Raw genomic sequence first — 15,142 nt, forward strand, 5'->3', positions numbered from 1 at the left:
GTATTGAGGTATTCCCTACATCCCCTTTTATTGATATTAAATGAAAAAAAAACAATTTTTGATTTGGTGGGGCTGAAGCGCTTTTCTGGATTTACATTCAACAGGAACATTTAACCTAAACTTTCGAAAGCCAGGAACGTGTAAATGTGTTGGGTGAAAACTTGGGATCTATATGACCGAAAAGAACCGAAACAGAATAGCCAATTTTATCTAAGGTCAATCTGCCTGAGGGAGTTGTAATATTAGTTTCTTGATGATTTTTTTTAATGTATACCAACGGAGAATAATATCTAATCGTGTCAGTATCAAAGTACGTACCACTGAGGTGGTCACACCCACGGGGACTAACAGTCCACCAACGGCGGTATCGGTACAGTATTAATAAATGAAATGAACACATTAAAAGATACATTTTACAACAAAGTACTCTATATAACAAATAACATATATGTCTTTAACTTGAATATATATTGGTAAGGATGAAGACATAATCTATAGCTGTATGAATTTCGTTTAATTTGATAAACAGTTACCAAACATCTTATTATCATGTAAACATACATCACAAACTAGTCAAAGCATTTACTAAATTTTATCATCGGTACAAGGACATCATTCGTAAATATAAATCAACATGCAGACATCTTATACGTTCAGGTATTTCACATTCAATATTTTATGGTAATATTCTTTACAAAGCACAAAAATGTCGGCATTCACCTCAAAAACTAACCAAACCTTTAAACAGACTTATTCGGAAAGGATATAGTAAAGATACTGTTGTCAAGTCATTAAGGATTGCATATTTTGGTATTTATATTGATTCACTCATAGGGTCTTTGCATCGGAAATAAACACATTTATTCTAAAACCAGTTGTTGGCATGATACGGGTTATGTTCTTCTCATATATTTTATGATGGTATGATACTGAACCCCTAACGGGAGGGATTGTACTTGATTTTAATATGATGAAGACATAATCTCTCAATCAGTTTAATTGAGGTTTGGAGCTGGCATGTCAGTAACTGCTAGTAGTCCTTTGTTCATTTATGTATCATTGTCATTTTGCTTAGTTTCTTTTGTTACCTATTCTGATATCGGATTCGGACTTCTTTTAAACTGAGTTTTACTGTGCGTATTGCTATGTGTTTCTTTTTTCTACATTGACTAGAGGTATAGGGGGAGGGTTGAGATCTCACAAAACATGTTTAACCCCGCCGCATTTTTGCGCCTGTCCCAAGTCAGGAGCCTCTGGCCTTTGTTAGTCTTGTATGTTTTTTTAATTTTAGTTCATTTATATGTTTTTGAGTTTAGTGTGACGTCCATTTTCACTGAACTAGCACAATTTTATTTAGGGGCCAGCTGAGGACCACCTCCGGTTGCGGGATTTTCTCGCTGCATTGAAGACCCATTGGTGGCTTTCGGCTGTTGTCTGCTCTTTGGTCGGGTTGTTGTCTCTTTGACATATTCCCCATTTCCATTCTCAATTTTTACATATTAGACCGTTGATTTTCCTGTTTGAATCGTTTTACACTAGTCATTTTTGGGCCCTTTATAGCTTGCTGTTCGGTATGAGCCAAGACTCCGTGTTGAAGGCCGTACTTTGACCCATAATTGTTAACTTTTTATAAATTGTGACTTGGATGGAGAGTTGTCTAATTGGCACCCATACCACATCTTCTTATTTATATGTAAACATGCAAACATGGATACATGTATATGTTCATCTGAAAAGTTCCATTATGTGTATAATTCACTTTCGCATAGTTTAACAACGCTTATTTAATATCGAAATGCTGTCTTATTGTACAATATAAGACTAGATTGTTGTTAAGAGTTATTTGTCCTTGAAGGGACTGAAGTAACCCAGTTAGAAGAAAAGTTGTTTAATAATTTCGTAAATAATGTATAGAAATTTCTGATTGTAGTTGACTGCCAAAATGCTGGAAAAGGTGATTTGGAAGTGTACATTGACTTTCGGGGTACAAAAGTTCCTTGTACTATTAGAGAAACACAGACAGGTGTTTACACGGCCAGTTATCTCCCCTACATTTGTGGGGTGTACCGTGTCAGCGTTAGTTTTAATAAATCTGAAATTAGAGGTAATAATTTGTTTAACATATTTCTTACACTTATTTTGATTTCAATAAAAGTTAGAAGTAAGTATAAAAAATATCTAGATTTTGAGACTATTTTTGTAAATTGTCTTATCAATACTTGACTGTCGCTTTAGTTTGATGACAGATAATCTTTAATCAAAGGAAATTAAACAGGAAACAAATAAAAATGATAGCTTATATGTTTGTATACATTTCCCTAGTAGACATATAGGTAGTAGACATATACTTACTAGACATATTCCATTTTTTTTTTCAGATTCCGATTACCTCCTTGGGTCCGACAGTGATGGTATGCATCGAAGAGCAATATTTTCAACATCTATAGAACCTGATAGAGACAAGTATAACGTTAAGTCGACATGTAAGTAGTAGAAAAGAAGGATAGGAGAGTTTTTTTTTTGTTAAATTATTGTTTTCGTTCTTTGTGATGTTGTTCAGATAATATAATGAACATTTCTCAGTTGTTTCGTTATGTGTATGTTTGCAGTGATGACTTTGATTTTAATGTAGCTTAGTATTGTATACTTTTGTCATTGTACACTGTCTTGTCTTCCGCACTGTTTATGACGCTGGTGTGTAAAATCTACTCGGAGGTGCAGCAGCGAAATTTGAGTGAAGATGGCATGATTTCTTTAAACATATTTGATTTGTTTTTTTCTCATTTGAATTGTTTATACATGTAACTCGCCAATTTCAAACGAAGTGGTTTCTGACCTTGACAACTGAATATTGACAAACACAGTAAGAGCATAACATACCTTGTTCTGCTCCGAGCCGATTTGTCTTTGCGCTTACTCCTAATGACGCGTTGTTAGTTGAGAAGAAGAAACTGTTTTCTGTTGGTATTTTCTGCTTTTTGCTTCGATCCGACTGGGGATCGAACCCACGACCTTCCACATTCGAGGCGTGCTTTTTATCACTAGATCATCGAAACGGTTCATTGATATAGAAAAATTCAAAGGCAGTACACTATACTTTTGTTGGCAGGGCCTTTTATAGCTTACTAACGGGTATGGAAATACTTCATTGATGAAAACCGTTATGTGACCTAAAGTTCTATACATCTACGTTATTTGGTCACTAGTGAGTGGATGTCTCATTGACAATCCTTCTACATCCCTTTATTTTCATGTTGTTCTCTTTATTGCCACATTACAATTTCTTAATTGCTGATGTATTTTTACATCGCGATGACCGTGACGGCATTCCGATGTATTGTTGCCGACGAGATTTCTACTTACGTAACTTTCGTGTTTGACTGGTAACCGATCTATAAATACGCGGACATTATCGAGTGCAAAATAACATTCCTTATCGCTTGTTATAAATTCATTTCTTAAATGAATACTCATAAAATATTTTTGTTTAGAACATAAATTAATAATATGAAAATGTTTTGTCGTTAGAAATATATATATAAGTAAAAAATCATTGATAATTTCTATGCACACGTACAGAAAACTTGTGTTAACGCATGCGGAAGAATATCCCAAGAACATTTTGCGGGAAAATATGAATGCCTGCTCAAATCCAATCTATTAGAAAAATCATATTATTACAGAAGAGTGTCCACCATGCACTTGCACTGCACTATTATTAGAATAGTAAAATAGAATGATATACAAATGGATAAAAATTATATTTTATACATGTAACTGTTATATACAAACATTAATATAATATATAACAACACACCAGAGTATACTGATTTGTATCACTACAATATAATAGTTATTACGGTGACGTTGAATTCCCTGTCATTTATTCATTATCCACGGACGAACTTGTCTCAGAAAAAAATATATCTTTGTACATTAACCTCACTTTCAGGTATACAGATGTGATATTTTTTTCTGAGACAAGTGCTTTTGACCATCCACAAGAACTTGTGGTCATCCGATGTTCAGTACTTCAGTACTTTGATTATTTAATTGTTTTGGGGGTAATTATACTTGCTTTGAAATCTCACCTTTACGATTGATTTCCTAGTAACTTTAATTTTATCGGATTGTTTATTTTGTTGATTTAACTTACGCTATAAGTCGGAACAACTATTATATTGTGATCTAAGAAATATTTATCTCCAACTGACACAACCAGACACAATTATTTTTATTCAGTCTTTTTATTTTGTATCAGTAGGTATTGTGGTCTATATTTTATCATTTAATTGATAGGTTCAAGTCACCGACATGGTCGTGAACAACAGCATGTATAAAATGTTTCATTTTCTCAATATTTAAAAACTGGTTAATAGACATGTCTTGAGGGTATTTGAAATCTATAAACTATTAAAGCAGATTTACAAGTTTTTAGTTAACAGGGTGGGTCTGGGTATCTGTAATAAAACAATGTGTATTCTGTAGGTGACTGGCAGATTGATTATATAACAGGAGGGCCATTTGAAGTGTTTATCACGGATAAAGCTGATATAAAAGTTTACAGCATGCAGGATGGAACAGTTTGTAATTTCCCTCACTTAGTAGGTAAGTCAATACTGTGTATCAAAGTCTCTCTTGATAAATTAAAAAAATAATTAGAAAATAAGGTTACAACTCCCTTAAGCAAAGTTGACCTTAAATTGATTTGGCTTTTCTTTTTCGGTCTCTTTTGAGCATCAAGCTCCTGTCGTGTTTATGTATTCATCATCACGGATTTTCCAATTGTTGGGTTTGATCGGATTGTTCCTGATGAAGAGAAATCCAGAAAAGCGCTTCTGGCACATGCATCTTATTAAGTGTTGTTTTCATTCAATACTGTCTGGGATTTTGTTTTTCTCTCGCATACACTGAAATCTTGTACTTCAAAGAAGGCTGTGCATAGGTCATGCATGGAATTCACGTGAATTCTTTTTTTTATCTTTTAGAATTAATATTCTGAATAAATTTATACATCCTAAATAAAGTCCTTGGATACAAGAAACCGGTGTTTTAGTCACATGAAACTAGTTCCTTCGATATGCTAGCATACGATATGCAGTTCTGGTTTATTTTTTATGCAAATAACATATTTAATAGGATTTTTTTCTATCAGCTGATTGTTCAGGGTTAGATCCAGGACGAATCGAAGCTCATGTATCGTATAAAGGTTATCGTTTCCCAGCAAATACAGTTGAGGATGATCCGGGTATTTACAGAATTACTTTCCAGCCACGGGGTAAAGGAACCTACAAAATATGGATTGTGTTTGATGGAAGAATGGTTAAAGGTATGAAAAGAAACATGCAGGATAATTTCTCATCTCAACAAAAATAATGAACTCCAAGGCAAATTCAAAAAAGAGGAAGTCCATAAAAAATGACAAAATCACACGCTATGAATAAACGGACCAAGTGAAAAACAACTGCTATATTCCTGACTTGGTACAGGCTTTTTCCAAAGAAAATGGTTGGTTAAACCTGGTTTAATAGCTAGCTAAACCTCCCACTTGTATGACAGTTGTTTATAGTTCCGTTATACAGAATTGGGTAAGCAACCGAAACAGACATAATAGGCCAGACGCGCGTTTCATCTATAAAAGGCTCATCAGTGACATAAATTAGACAACAACATCATCAAAAAATGAAAAATAAAGATTTTTGTCGTCGATAGTACATACCGTATATAGTTAAAATTAAGTAAATAGAAGTACACGGGTAAACAAATAGAAACAACACTGTAAAAACCCTTTGAGTCCTAATCGCATCTCAGGACCCACCTGCACCAGGAATGGCCAAAGTTAAAAGTAAAAAACCCCGATGGCAGGATTAATAAAAACCTAGTCGTGTCAAACGTGATACAACCAAAAGAAGCAGAATAGCACGAAGAAAAATAACAGGGAAACTTAAGTAAAATAAGATACACAACTTCAGCACCTAGAATCTATAACTAAAGACCATCGTGTATTATTTGTTATGTAGACACTGAATATTTTTCTAATAGGTCTTGGTACTATCCGATGAACTTTTTTAGAAAAAGGACGAGACGTTCTTTGACTAAACCTTGGCTCATTAACTCTGCTCAGACACAGAACTTTGAACAGCTGAAGTTAGTATTCTGTACTAGCAAAACATCTTGATCCTGCTTTGCAAATTATGCGCCGTTTTTCATTGTTCGTATTAGTGGTCATCCTATTATGCGTTTCAAGTTTACGAAATAAGTTCTAGATAGATTAAGGGTCGGTTTGTGCGCACATTAAACCGGTTTAACCCGCCCTCAAGTCTGTACCAAGTCAAACGATCTGGACCATGTGCTGTTCGCTGTTGTATGTTTTTGATTTTATTGCAAATGTTTTATTTGGAGGAGTCAGTTTTAGTGGTTGATGTGGTCTGTGCCCAGTAAAGTGATAAAACATATGGATAGTTAAATTATGATTGATATAGACTAAATAAATTAACTAAACATAGTCCAACCTTAAAATGATATGTACTAATAGATTTGGATTTTAAATAAACTCCCGGTTGTTGAATTTTACCATTTGATACATCTTTTAGCAACCATGTATCGAGCAGTGATAGCCACCACATCATATCATCGATTGATTGATTGATTGTTGGTTGCTTAACGTCCAGTGGCAAATATTGCATGCATATTCAGGACGAGAACAAATTAACAATAAATACAATAGGTAGGTTCTGTAAAGGGGGCGTGCGGGATTAAGATAAATTTAGACTGCCACGGGAAATGAGGGTATATTGGATAGGGAAAGAAATTTAGCCTTGCAACAGGTCACCTACGGACCCCTCAAAGAGTTGTTGCAAGGGTTCTTAACGTGCAAAGAGCGTGGCACTCTCTTTACACGAGACATCGGATTTAACGTCCCCATTCCGACCGCAAATTTGTATATCCCGCACAGCCAAACGGACGCCCCACTTTAGCAAGGGTTTTACTGCCGGTCGGAGGAAGACCAATGGTGACCATACTTCTATTCCCCAGTCACCCTTGGGGGGGCATCATCATATCATCGAAGACGTCATTTCACTTGGTTATGTAATTCATGTTTTGGACAGAAGATAACCCCACTCTAAAGCTTTTCATTTGAATTTAGTTTTTTTTCTTTACTTACTTCTTTTTATTGTAACTTCAAAATCTTTCATTCATATAACTGAGATGAATTTAACATGTTAAAGTTTTGTAAAATGTTTAATATAAACAAAGTTTTATATTTAGCCGAACAATGTTAAAACTGCTCTTTTCCACTTACACATTCATATCGTTCATTCAGAAAGATTTGAACTTAAACTGTTGAGACAACAACAAGATTTTTACTGCATCCAATGCCCTAGACCACTCAGTCAACTTTCCTTAGTCACATTATGTCTTTCCCTTATTGGTTTAATCTGGGGTTGTAACACAGTAAATGATGTATTATATATGTGGATAAACTGTGGAAATGTTTTGTAGGTTTATAGAACTATATTTTATAAAAATAATTTTGTATTAACAGGTTCACCGTTTACACAAGAAATAGAAGAAATTGCTGCTACAGCAGTTGGTGAAGGGTTGAGAAGAGGCAGGGAAGGTCATGAGGCTAAATTTAAAATAGATGCAAGAGGGTTTCCTGGTGAATTGTCTGTTACAATTGATGGTGCGTTTTAGATGAAAAAATATCTTTGAAATACATACAACAAAGTAAGACTAGTCCTTGGTATATAAAAGAAGAAAGTTTAGAATAAAATTACAGCTAATTAAAAGCGACATTACCTGACAAATTTATGCTCACCGAATTGACACAAAATCTAAAATTTTATTTATTACATACTTGAATGTATAACAGAATTAAAAAAGTTCCAGATGAAACAATACACAATGCATGGAAACGTTATACTGAATCAACAACTCGTGCATATTTTTGGGATTAGACGCCATCTTATTAACAATCGGTATGACCACCGAATATTGTTCAAGGCCAATTGTACCCGATATAGATATTACTATATATATATAAATATATATAAGTACGTCTAAACAAGTGACAACTCCACGACAGATCCATCCATTGGATCACCAGTTAATGTGATACACGACTGAAAACACATATTATATTCGTAATTACTCTAAATATCATAAATTAATTTAGCTAATCTGCAATCAATTCCATCTTCATGCCTAATATATCATGTACAGTATTACAACTCTAGATTCTACTGACGAAGAGAGGTAACACTAGGCCACCGAAAGCTGAATTTTTTAGTTCTGTCTATGTGGCCGAGTGGTCTAGAGCGCTGGACACAGTGCAGGCGGTGTTGTCTCGATATCCCAAAAGAATGAGTTCGAATCCCGGCGAGGGAAGAACAATTTGCTTTCGCAAATTTGCAGATTTAATATTGTTGTGCTGATATAGATTTTTTTACGGACCTAGTAAGTAAAAAAAACCGTCCTTTTGCTGGCTTCTCGAACTTTATCAGCTGACATTCTTTTCAACGTTCTCAGCACAAGCACAATCTCCAAGTAAAGTCACAACATAAGCTGCATTCATATGTATTCAAATGATGTCGAATAGATTCCTTGTAAGACAATTTTTTAGCTTTCTTTGACAAATTTCAACCCATCTGACTACTTACAGCGAATAATTATTCAATGTTCCGTTCCTGATAAAGTTGAAAACCAAAAAATCAGTCATACTTAAATGTTTCAACTTAAACTGTTAAAATCGTAGGTAGCTTTTAATTCAATTCATTTGAAAATGTATACAATGAATTACATCAAACCGTGTAGACTTTGAAAATATATTACATCCCTGCATTCATTAGAATTTAAAAAAGACAGAATGGGTCTATGAATACACATGCTACATCGATCTTCAATGATCCAAATGTTGCTTAGCACCTATCCTACCTCCATGGAAAATATGTTGTTGTCCCCGCAGATAAAGTCCCAAATAACATCGTTTTTGAGTGTAAATCACATTACATTAACTGCTTGTTAAAGGAATTGGGTATTGACAATTCATTTGGAAACTCAATATATACCCCATTACTCTTACCTAGGAGTAAATCTTGAATAATCATAGGTTTGTTCTTTGTTCATTTGGAATATCAACCAAAGACGAAGAACTGGATCTTCCTTCACTGTATTGGATACCTAAATGACATAATTTTCCTTACAAACAACGTTATATTGCTGCGTTTTCCAAGTGCTCCACGAAGTTTCTAAATTATTGACATCAATTTTATCAGCAATCAAAGCCGGGCTTCAAAGTTATCGTGGAACTACATAAACAGGGGTGGTGTTAATCAGATATGTATACTTAAAAATTCGAAAGAATTGTTAAAGTACATACAATCTAAATATCTCTTCTCTTGCATAGTATTAAAACATTTGACTTTTCTACCCTTTTCACAAGTATTCCCCATTCCAAACTAAAAGAATAATTCAAAGAGTTGGTCCTGCTTTGTTTCATAAAAAAAAATAGCCAACGTAGATACAAGAGAGGGATAAATTGTACTTTGTAAAAAATCACTCTGAATCAAACAAAAAATTCTCTGAAACTTACATTATCAAGATGCTTGATTTCTTAATTGACATCATATTTGTCACGTTTGGAGGACGAGTTTTTCAACTATATAGATGATGTTCTCTCACTAAATAATTCAAAATTTGTTGAGCGCATCTATCCCATCGAACATTAGATAAAGGATACAACAGATACAATTAAGTCTTACTCATATCTTGACTTTCATCTACAAATTTTCAACGAGGCTGGGTTGAGAACAAAAATTTACGACAAAAGAAATGATTTCAGCTTCACAATTGTGAACTTTACGAGTTGGTTGACCGTTATGGAATATCTGTTTCACAGATGACGACGGATATGTTCCAATTGTTGTAACCATAATCCCGTCCTCCTTTCCTCGAATGTATCCTACTGAATAAGACTTATTACCGGGTTTGTACTGACAGAAGCAACACGACGGGTGCTGCATGTGGAGCAGGACCTGTTTACCCTTTCGGAACATCTGAGATCACCCTCGGTTTTGGTGAGGTTCATTAGTTTTCTTGTTGTTGTTTTTCTTTTATATTTGCAATGGCTTTGTCAGTTTGTTTTCGACTTATTAGTTTGAATATCCCTTTGGTATCTGTTGTTTCTCTCTCATATGATTGCCATTGATATGACTATCCACTAAAGAACGATGGCCGAGGATGTAAACTACACCATCATATTCTAACAATGAGAAAAACGAAACTAAATAGTAAACTTTTAAAAGTATTAGAATGGTCAAGTTTGGAACATTAAAAAGAGCGACTCGCGATCTGAATACAATTAATGACATGCAATTACCAACGATAACCACTGGATTGTAAGCTCTTGATTTATGATAGGCACATACTAAAAGTTGCGAGGTTAAACGTTCGAAGGCGCTTAACCCTCACTCTAACTTAGGATAGAGGTGAACATAAAGATAAAATAATAAAAACAATTTTTTAAATATAATACAGTAGGCGTAGCACTCAACAGTTTGATAATAAAGTATTTACTTTTTTTTAACCTAAATTATACATTTTTCGGTTTTCATGTTTTCCCAATTTTAACTCATTACAGGTCCACATTACCCAATAAATTGTAATGTAGTAGCAAACGACGATGGAACACACACTGCTACATATGTACCAGAGGAAGCTGGTCCCCATAGAATACATGTCAAACTTGATGGCAAAAATATAGAAGGTAACACAATTATTATCATACTAGAAATATTCATTATTGATGACAAAACTGTAATTTCACACCGTACAATCAAACATGCATCATTTTCAAAACACAACTGAAACGATCACACACTGATATATTCTTGAAGAGTGTGTCAGAAAAAAGAAAATATCAAAATTGAAAACAGGAAGAAGTCCCTTATCAGAAATAAAGCTATGAATGGAAACGGGGAATGTGTTAAAGAGACAACAGCCCGAACAAGAGCAGAAAACAGTCCAAGGCCACTAATAGGTCTTCAACACAGCGAGAAAATCCCTCACCCAGAGTCGGGCTTCAGCTAAAAGTCGGTATTCATATCATTCTATTTCCTCCAAAAAAAATTCTTGTACTGGCCAGATTTCTGTTGTAAATATTTTGTCTAAATGAACATATCTAGTGACTCCATGTAATATCTTCTTAATATTTTTTTAATATAAAATTAGGGTAGAGTATTCTAATCAACATGACCAAAATCGTTGTTATGCTCTCTATGTTACTGTTTTATTAAAAATGCATACGTAGACTTATGCTCGATCATGGGCGGTCGTATTCACAGACGAGTTCATAATGCATCAATTTCATCAAGGGGTAGGTAACCCGTAAAATATCCTTCCTAAAAAGTAACTGCTTGGGTTGAGACTTGACAATTGCAACTACTATCTATGGACTATTTGTCTAATACTCAGTGGAATTATTGTGATATCAAAAACCTGATTGCAAAACGGAAATACATTTTTTGCTCAAAACCCGAAATAAGCAGTAATTAAAAATAGGCAATGTACTTTATCATTAATTATGTTGAGGTATTACGATAATATTTATTTACGGTGGTACCAAACACCTTGACTAAAATTAATTTGGCTCGTTTAATTTTCATAAAATAATATAATATTTACTTTGACCCTTTGACAAAAATATAAAAATTTCAAAAAACTTGAACCACACACTTTATCGGAAAGATTTCATTGGATATATAGCAGTTTGACAAACACTAATTTTGATCATTGAGAAGCCTAAAATTTCCTTAACAATAGAACGTGATTAAAACGTTCGCCTGATTTTTAAAAAGTTATCTCCCTGTAGTGTTATTTACCACCTTAACTAAAAAGTATTAGCCTATTCCAATTAAGAAGTATAACATAATAGAAGGGAAAATACAAAATTCCTTCCCTGTGCTAATTAACAACAGCGGTGCATGATCGTATTCGTCAGGTCTTCCTTTTTCGTCATTCTTCTTATTTAACATTCATGAGGAATGATCATTCATAAACATTCGAAAGCCGTTGGTGTATAAATACGTACCAATGTTATGATATTTGTGATCAATAGGAATATAAAAAGAATAGCTAAATCATTCTGAAATCAACTTTGCAGTTAAGGTTGTAACCTTAGGTTCTTTATAACTTCTTAATTTATCAACTGGGAAATTTTAGTAAACATATTATTAATCATGTCATTACCGAAGCACCGACTTATACTACACCAGATTTCACATTTGGTTTTACATAATGTTCGCCCAGTTTAAGTGGGAGCGGCATTTTTTGTCATATTTAAAACCTGTAGTTGATAATACAGAATATTCAAGTGCGTCATCAGAGAAAATAGCTTCTGCTATAACAGTATTAATACATGCAACCAAAAGTTTTACATATATTGGAAAACAAACTCTATAAGAATATGAACAGACCAATTTAAACATTTAAAACGGCTATTTTATTACTCAGGTGTAGAACACCTATATTTATTTTTTCGCATCTTCGTATGTTTTGTAGATAGTCCCTTCAGACCATTAATAGTAGATCCTTCTAAAATACGGGTTTCTGGAGGATGGGAACCCCTTCTTGATGAACATGACAGAATCCCACTTATTGTAAATAAAGAGAAGCAAATTCCATTTGATGCATCGGAGGCTGGTCTCGGTGAGCTGACCGCTGAAGTACATGGCCCTAGTTACAAGGTTCCGGTAGCTATAGATTCCAGAATAGGAGGGAAACACACGCTTATTTTCACACCAAAAGAGGAAGGTATTTACATTTTCAAATATTTTGGCCTCGAGCATCACTGAAGAGACATTGATTGTCGAAATGCGCATCTGGTGCAGAAAAATTAGTACCTTTTATGTTATTCCTTATAATCATTGCGAAAAAAACATATTTATTTTCTATAACCTACTTTATAGATACGTAAAGAAAGAAGCAAACAAAATTAAAAACTATTTCAATGGTATTAGCTATCCAATCTAGCAGTATTAATTTCGTATATTGTTGATTATATTTTATTCTTCATTTAAATATCTGGTTATTTTGTATTATTTGTAAGATGTTTGATTTGATTTTTGTATTTTGCATTCGAAATGTTTTGTATACACATATTTTGGCTTTGCAAAGGTCGCCATTATATAGACGTTAAGTGGTGTGACTTCCCTATATCACCCAAACCGTTTCTTGGTTATGCTGTTTGGCTTCCTGAAAGTGACAACCAACATCAGCCGGTCTTATCCCCATTAGTGGTTATGCAGCCAAAGCAACATCATTCGTCGGATCCAGGCCACCTTCATAACAGTCCAAATAGGTAAGCATTTTACATTCGTTTTTTTCAATACTGAATGCATGTACTTTTTAGCTGGTGACCAATTATTAAAAGACATTTTGATGTTAAAGTCATTAAACCCTGTGTAATAATTAACATGTCAGTATGTTCACCACATGTTTGGTGTCTAGGTGATTATGAGAGAAACGCTTACCCAAATCTCATGAAAATTAAAGATAATGTCTAGGACCATAAAGTACATGCAATGTTCGATTTTTCCGGAGGATAATGAATGTACCGCATAAACAATGATATTAGATCAAATTCTATTTTTTCCGTTCAAGCATTATGCCCCTTGTTCCTCTTGAAGATAGGAGGATATTTTTTGTTTGTAGAAACCTAAATTTCCACGCGACAGAATATTCTATAAATTTATGATATCATGAACCATAAACTTCAAGTGAATTGTGATTTGGCCGATTCGGAATTTACTGATCAATGATAATGCCCTTAGTTTTCATAATTATGAGTTGTTTATTATGTTTTTGTTTGTTTCTGGATGACAGTAAATGTTCACCCTGACAGAATCTGTTTGAGTTTATAAATAACCAGACATTTCTAAAGATGTTGTTGCCATCAGTTTTAAATGTCTAACGTAAGGGTTCGAAAAATTAAATATTAAGTAAACTTTGTATGCAACATTTCTGGAAAGTATATGCAAGATATTTGGTGTAATATGTTGTTGAGTCTATTTCTTCAGTTTGTTTGTTTTAAATATACATGCAAGTTTTGGTAGTATATATCCTTTGTACATAATAGTTTTGTGTATGAAATAATATAAAATTTAAAAAGTAGTGTATAAATACAATGTATTCAACATTAGAAAGTTCAGTTTTAGATTATTTGCATGACCTAGTATGTATGATAATGTTATACGCATGTTTTACATATTCAGATATAACTATCACCTTATACACCCAACGGTTAAACAAGAAGGAGTACAACCTAAACCGATGCAATATAAATCATTGTCAAATCAGAGAGACAGACCTATAGAACAACAGCCTATTCTGTATGCGTCAGTTCCGAACAATAGAACATTACAACACCAACCTGTAAAATATACGACACTCCCAAACAACAGAAGACTCCAACCTGAATCCGTGATATATACGTCTACTGTAGACAATAGGGATAGATCGCTAGACAGGTGAGAGTGATTTATGCGTCTGTCACAGACAGTTTTAATAATCATACAAATGTGAGAGTATGCAAGTGATGTACGTCAGTCGCAAACAGAAGGAAGGAAATTTAAGACGGGATACAATTAATATAAATACTTATCTTACCCCTATACACTTCTAAGAATATCATTGGTTAAAAGCGAACACGTGGAGACTTGTATATTTAAAATGGGGTTAGTAGTCGTGTTTTATTTTAATATAACAGATGAAGAAATTGATGATGAACAATTGAAAATAAATGCAGAAAACTTATTAATAGGTAACAAGTTGTTATTGTTGGCATTTGTTTTTGTATAGACCAATATGTTCTTAATATTGAAGACTTGATCATTTTGGTAGAAGATAAACTCATTATAAATACCAGTATTAAAATTTTGTACGCCACTAGTCTAAATGCTACATGTTAAGATAGTTGGTAAGATAAATTCTTTACACTGTGTGCTAGTGACCGAATACGATATATATGGGGTCAATAAATTCCATATTACTGACCCCATACGTATAAGGTCACTAGCACACTTCGCTCTCACCCCATATGAAATTTACTGACCTCTGCTCATATATATCGTATTAGGTCATT

General features: G+C 33.8%; 1 protein-coding gene across 2 annotated transcripts in view; it reads left to right on the forward strand.

Moving 5' to 3' along the window:
* The window catches only part of LOC127737289 (filamin-C-like), a 65,759-nt gene that overhangs the window by 39,875 nt on the left and 10,742 nt on the right, over nucleotides 1-15,142 (forward strand). Inside the window, exons 10-18 of one of the 2 annotated variants that reach the window (XM_052247856.1) lie at nucleotides 1,931-2,104; nucleotides 2,379-2,483; nucleotides 4,489-4,608; nucleotides 5,156-5,329; nucleotides 7,547-7,687; nucleotides 10,643-10,768; nucleotides 12,562-12,813; nucleotides 13,177-13,360; nucleotides 14,274-14,528. In XM_052247856.1, the coding sequence (XP_052103816.1) occupies nucleotides 1,931-2,104; nucleotides 2,379-2,483; nucleotides 4,489-4,608; nucleotides 5,156-5,329; nucleotides 7,547-7,687; nucleotides 10,643-10,768; nucleotides 12,562-12,813; nucleotides 13,177-13,360; nucleotides 14,274-14,528 (1,531 nt within the window). The remainder of the gene's footprint in view (nucleotides 1-1,930; nucleotides 2,105-2,378; nucleotides 2,484-4,488; nucleotides 4,609-5,155; nucleotides 5,330-7,546; nucleotides 7,688-10,642; nucleotides 10,769-12,561; nucleotides 12,814-13,176; nucleotides 13,361-14,273; nucleotides 14,529-15,142) is intronic. The other variant, XM_052247857.1, reaches the window with a different exon arrangement.

This window comes from Mytilus californianus, unplaced genomic scaffold, assembly GCF_021869535.1.
Source record: "Mytilus californianus isolate M0D057914Y unplaced genomic scaffold, xbMytCali1.0.p SCAF_4, whole genome shotgun sequence".
NCBI classification, from domain to species: domain Eukaryota; kingdom Metazoa; phylum Mollusca; class Bivalvia; order Mytilida; family Mytilidae; genus Mytilus; species Mytilus californianus.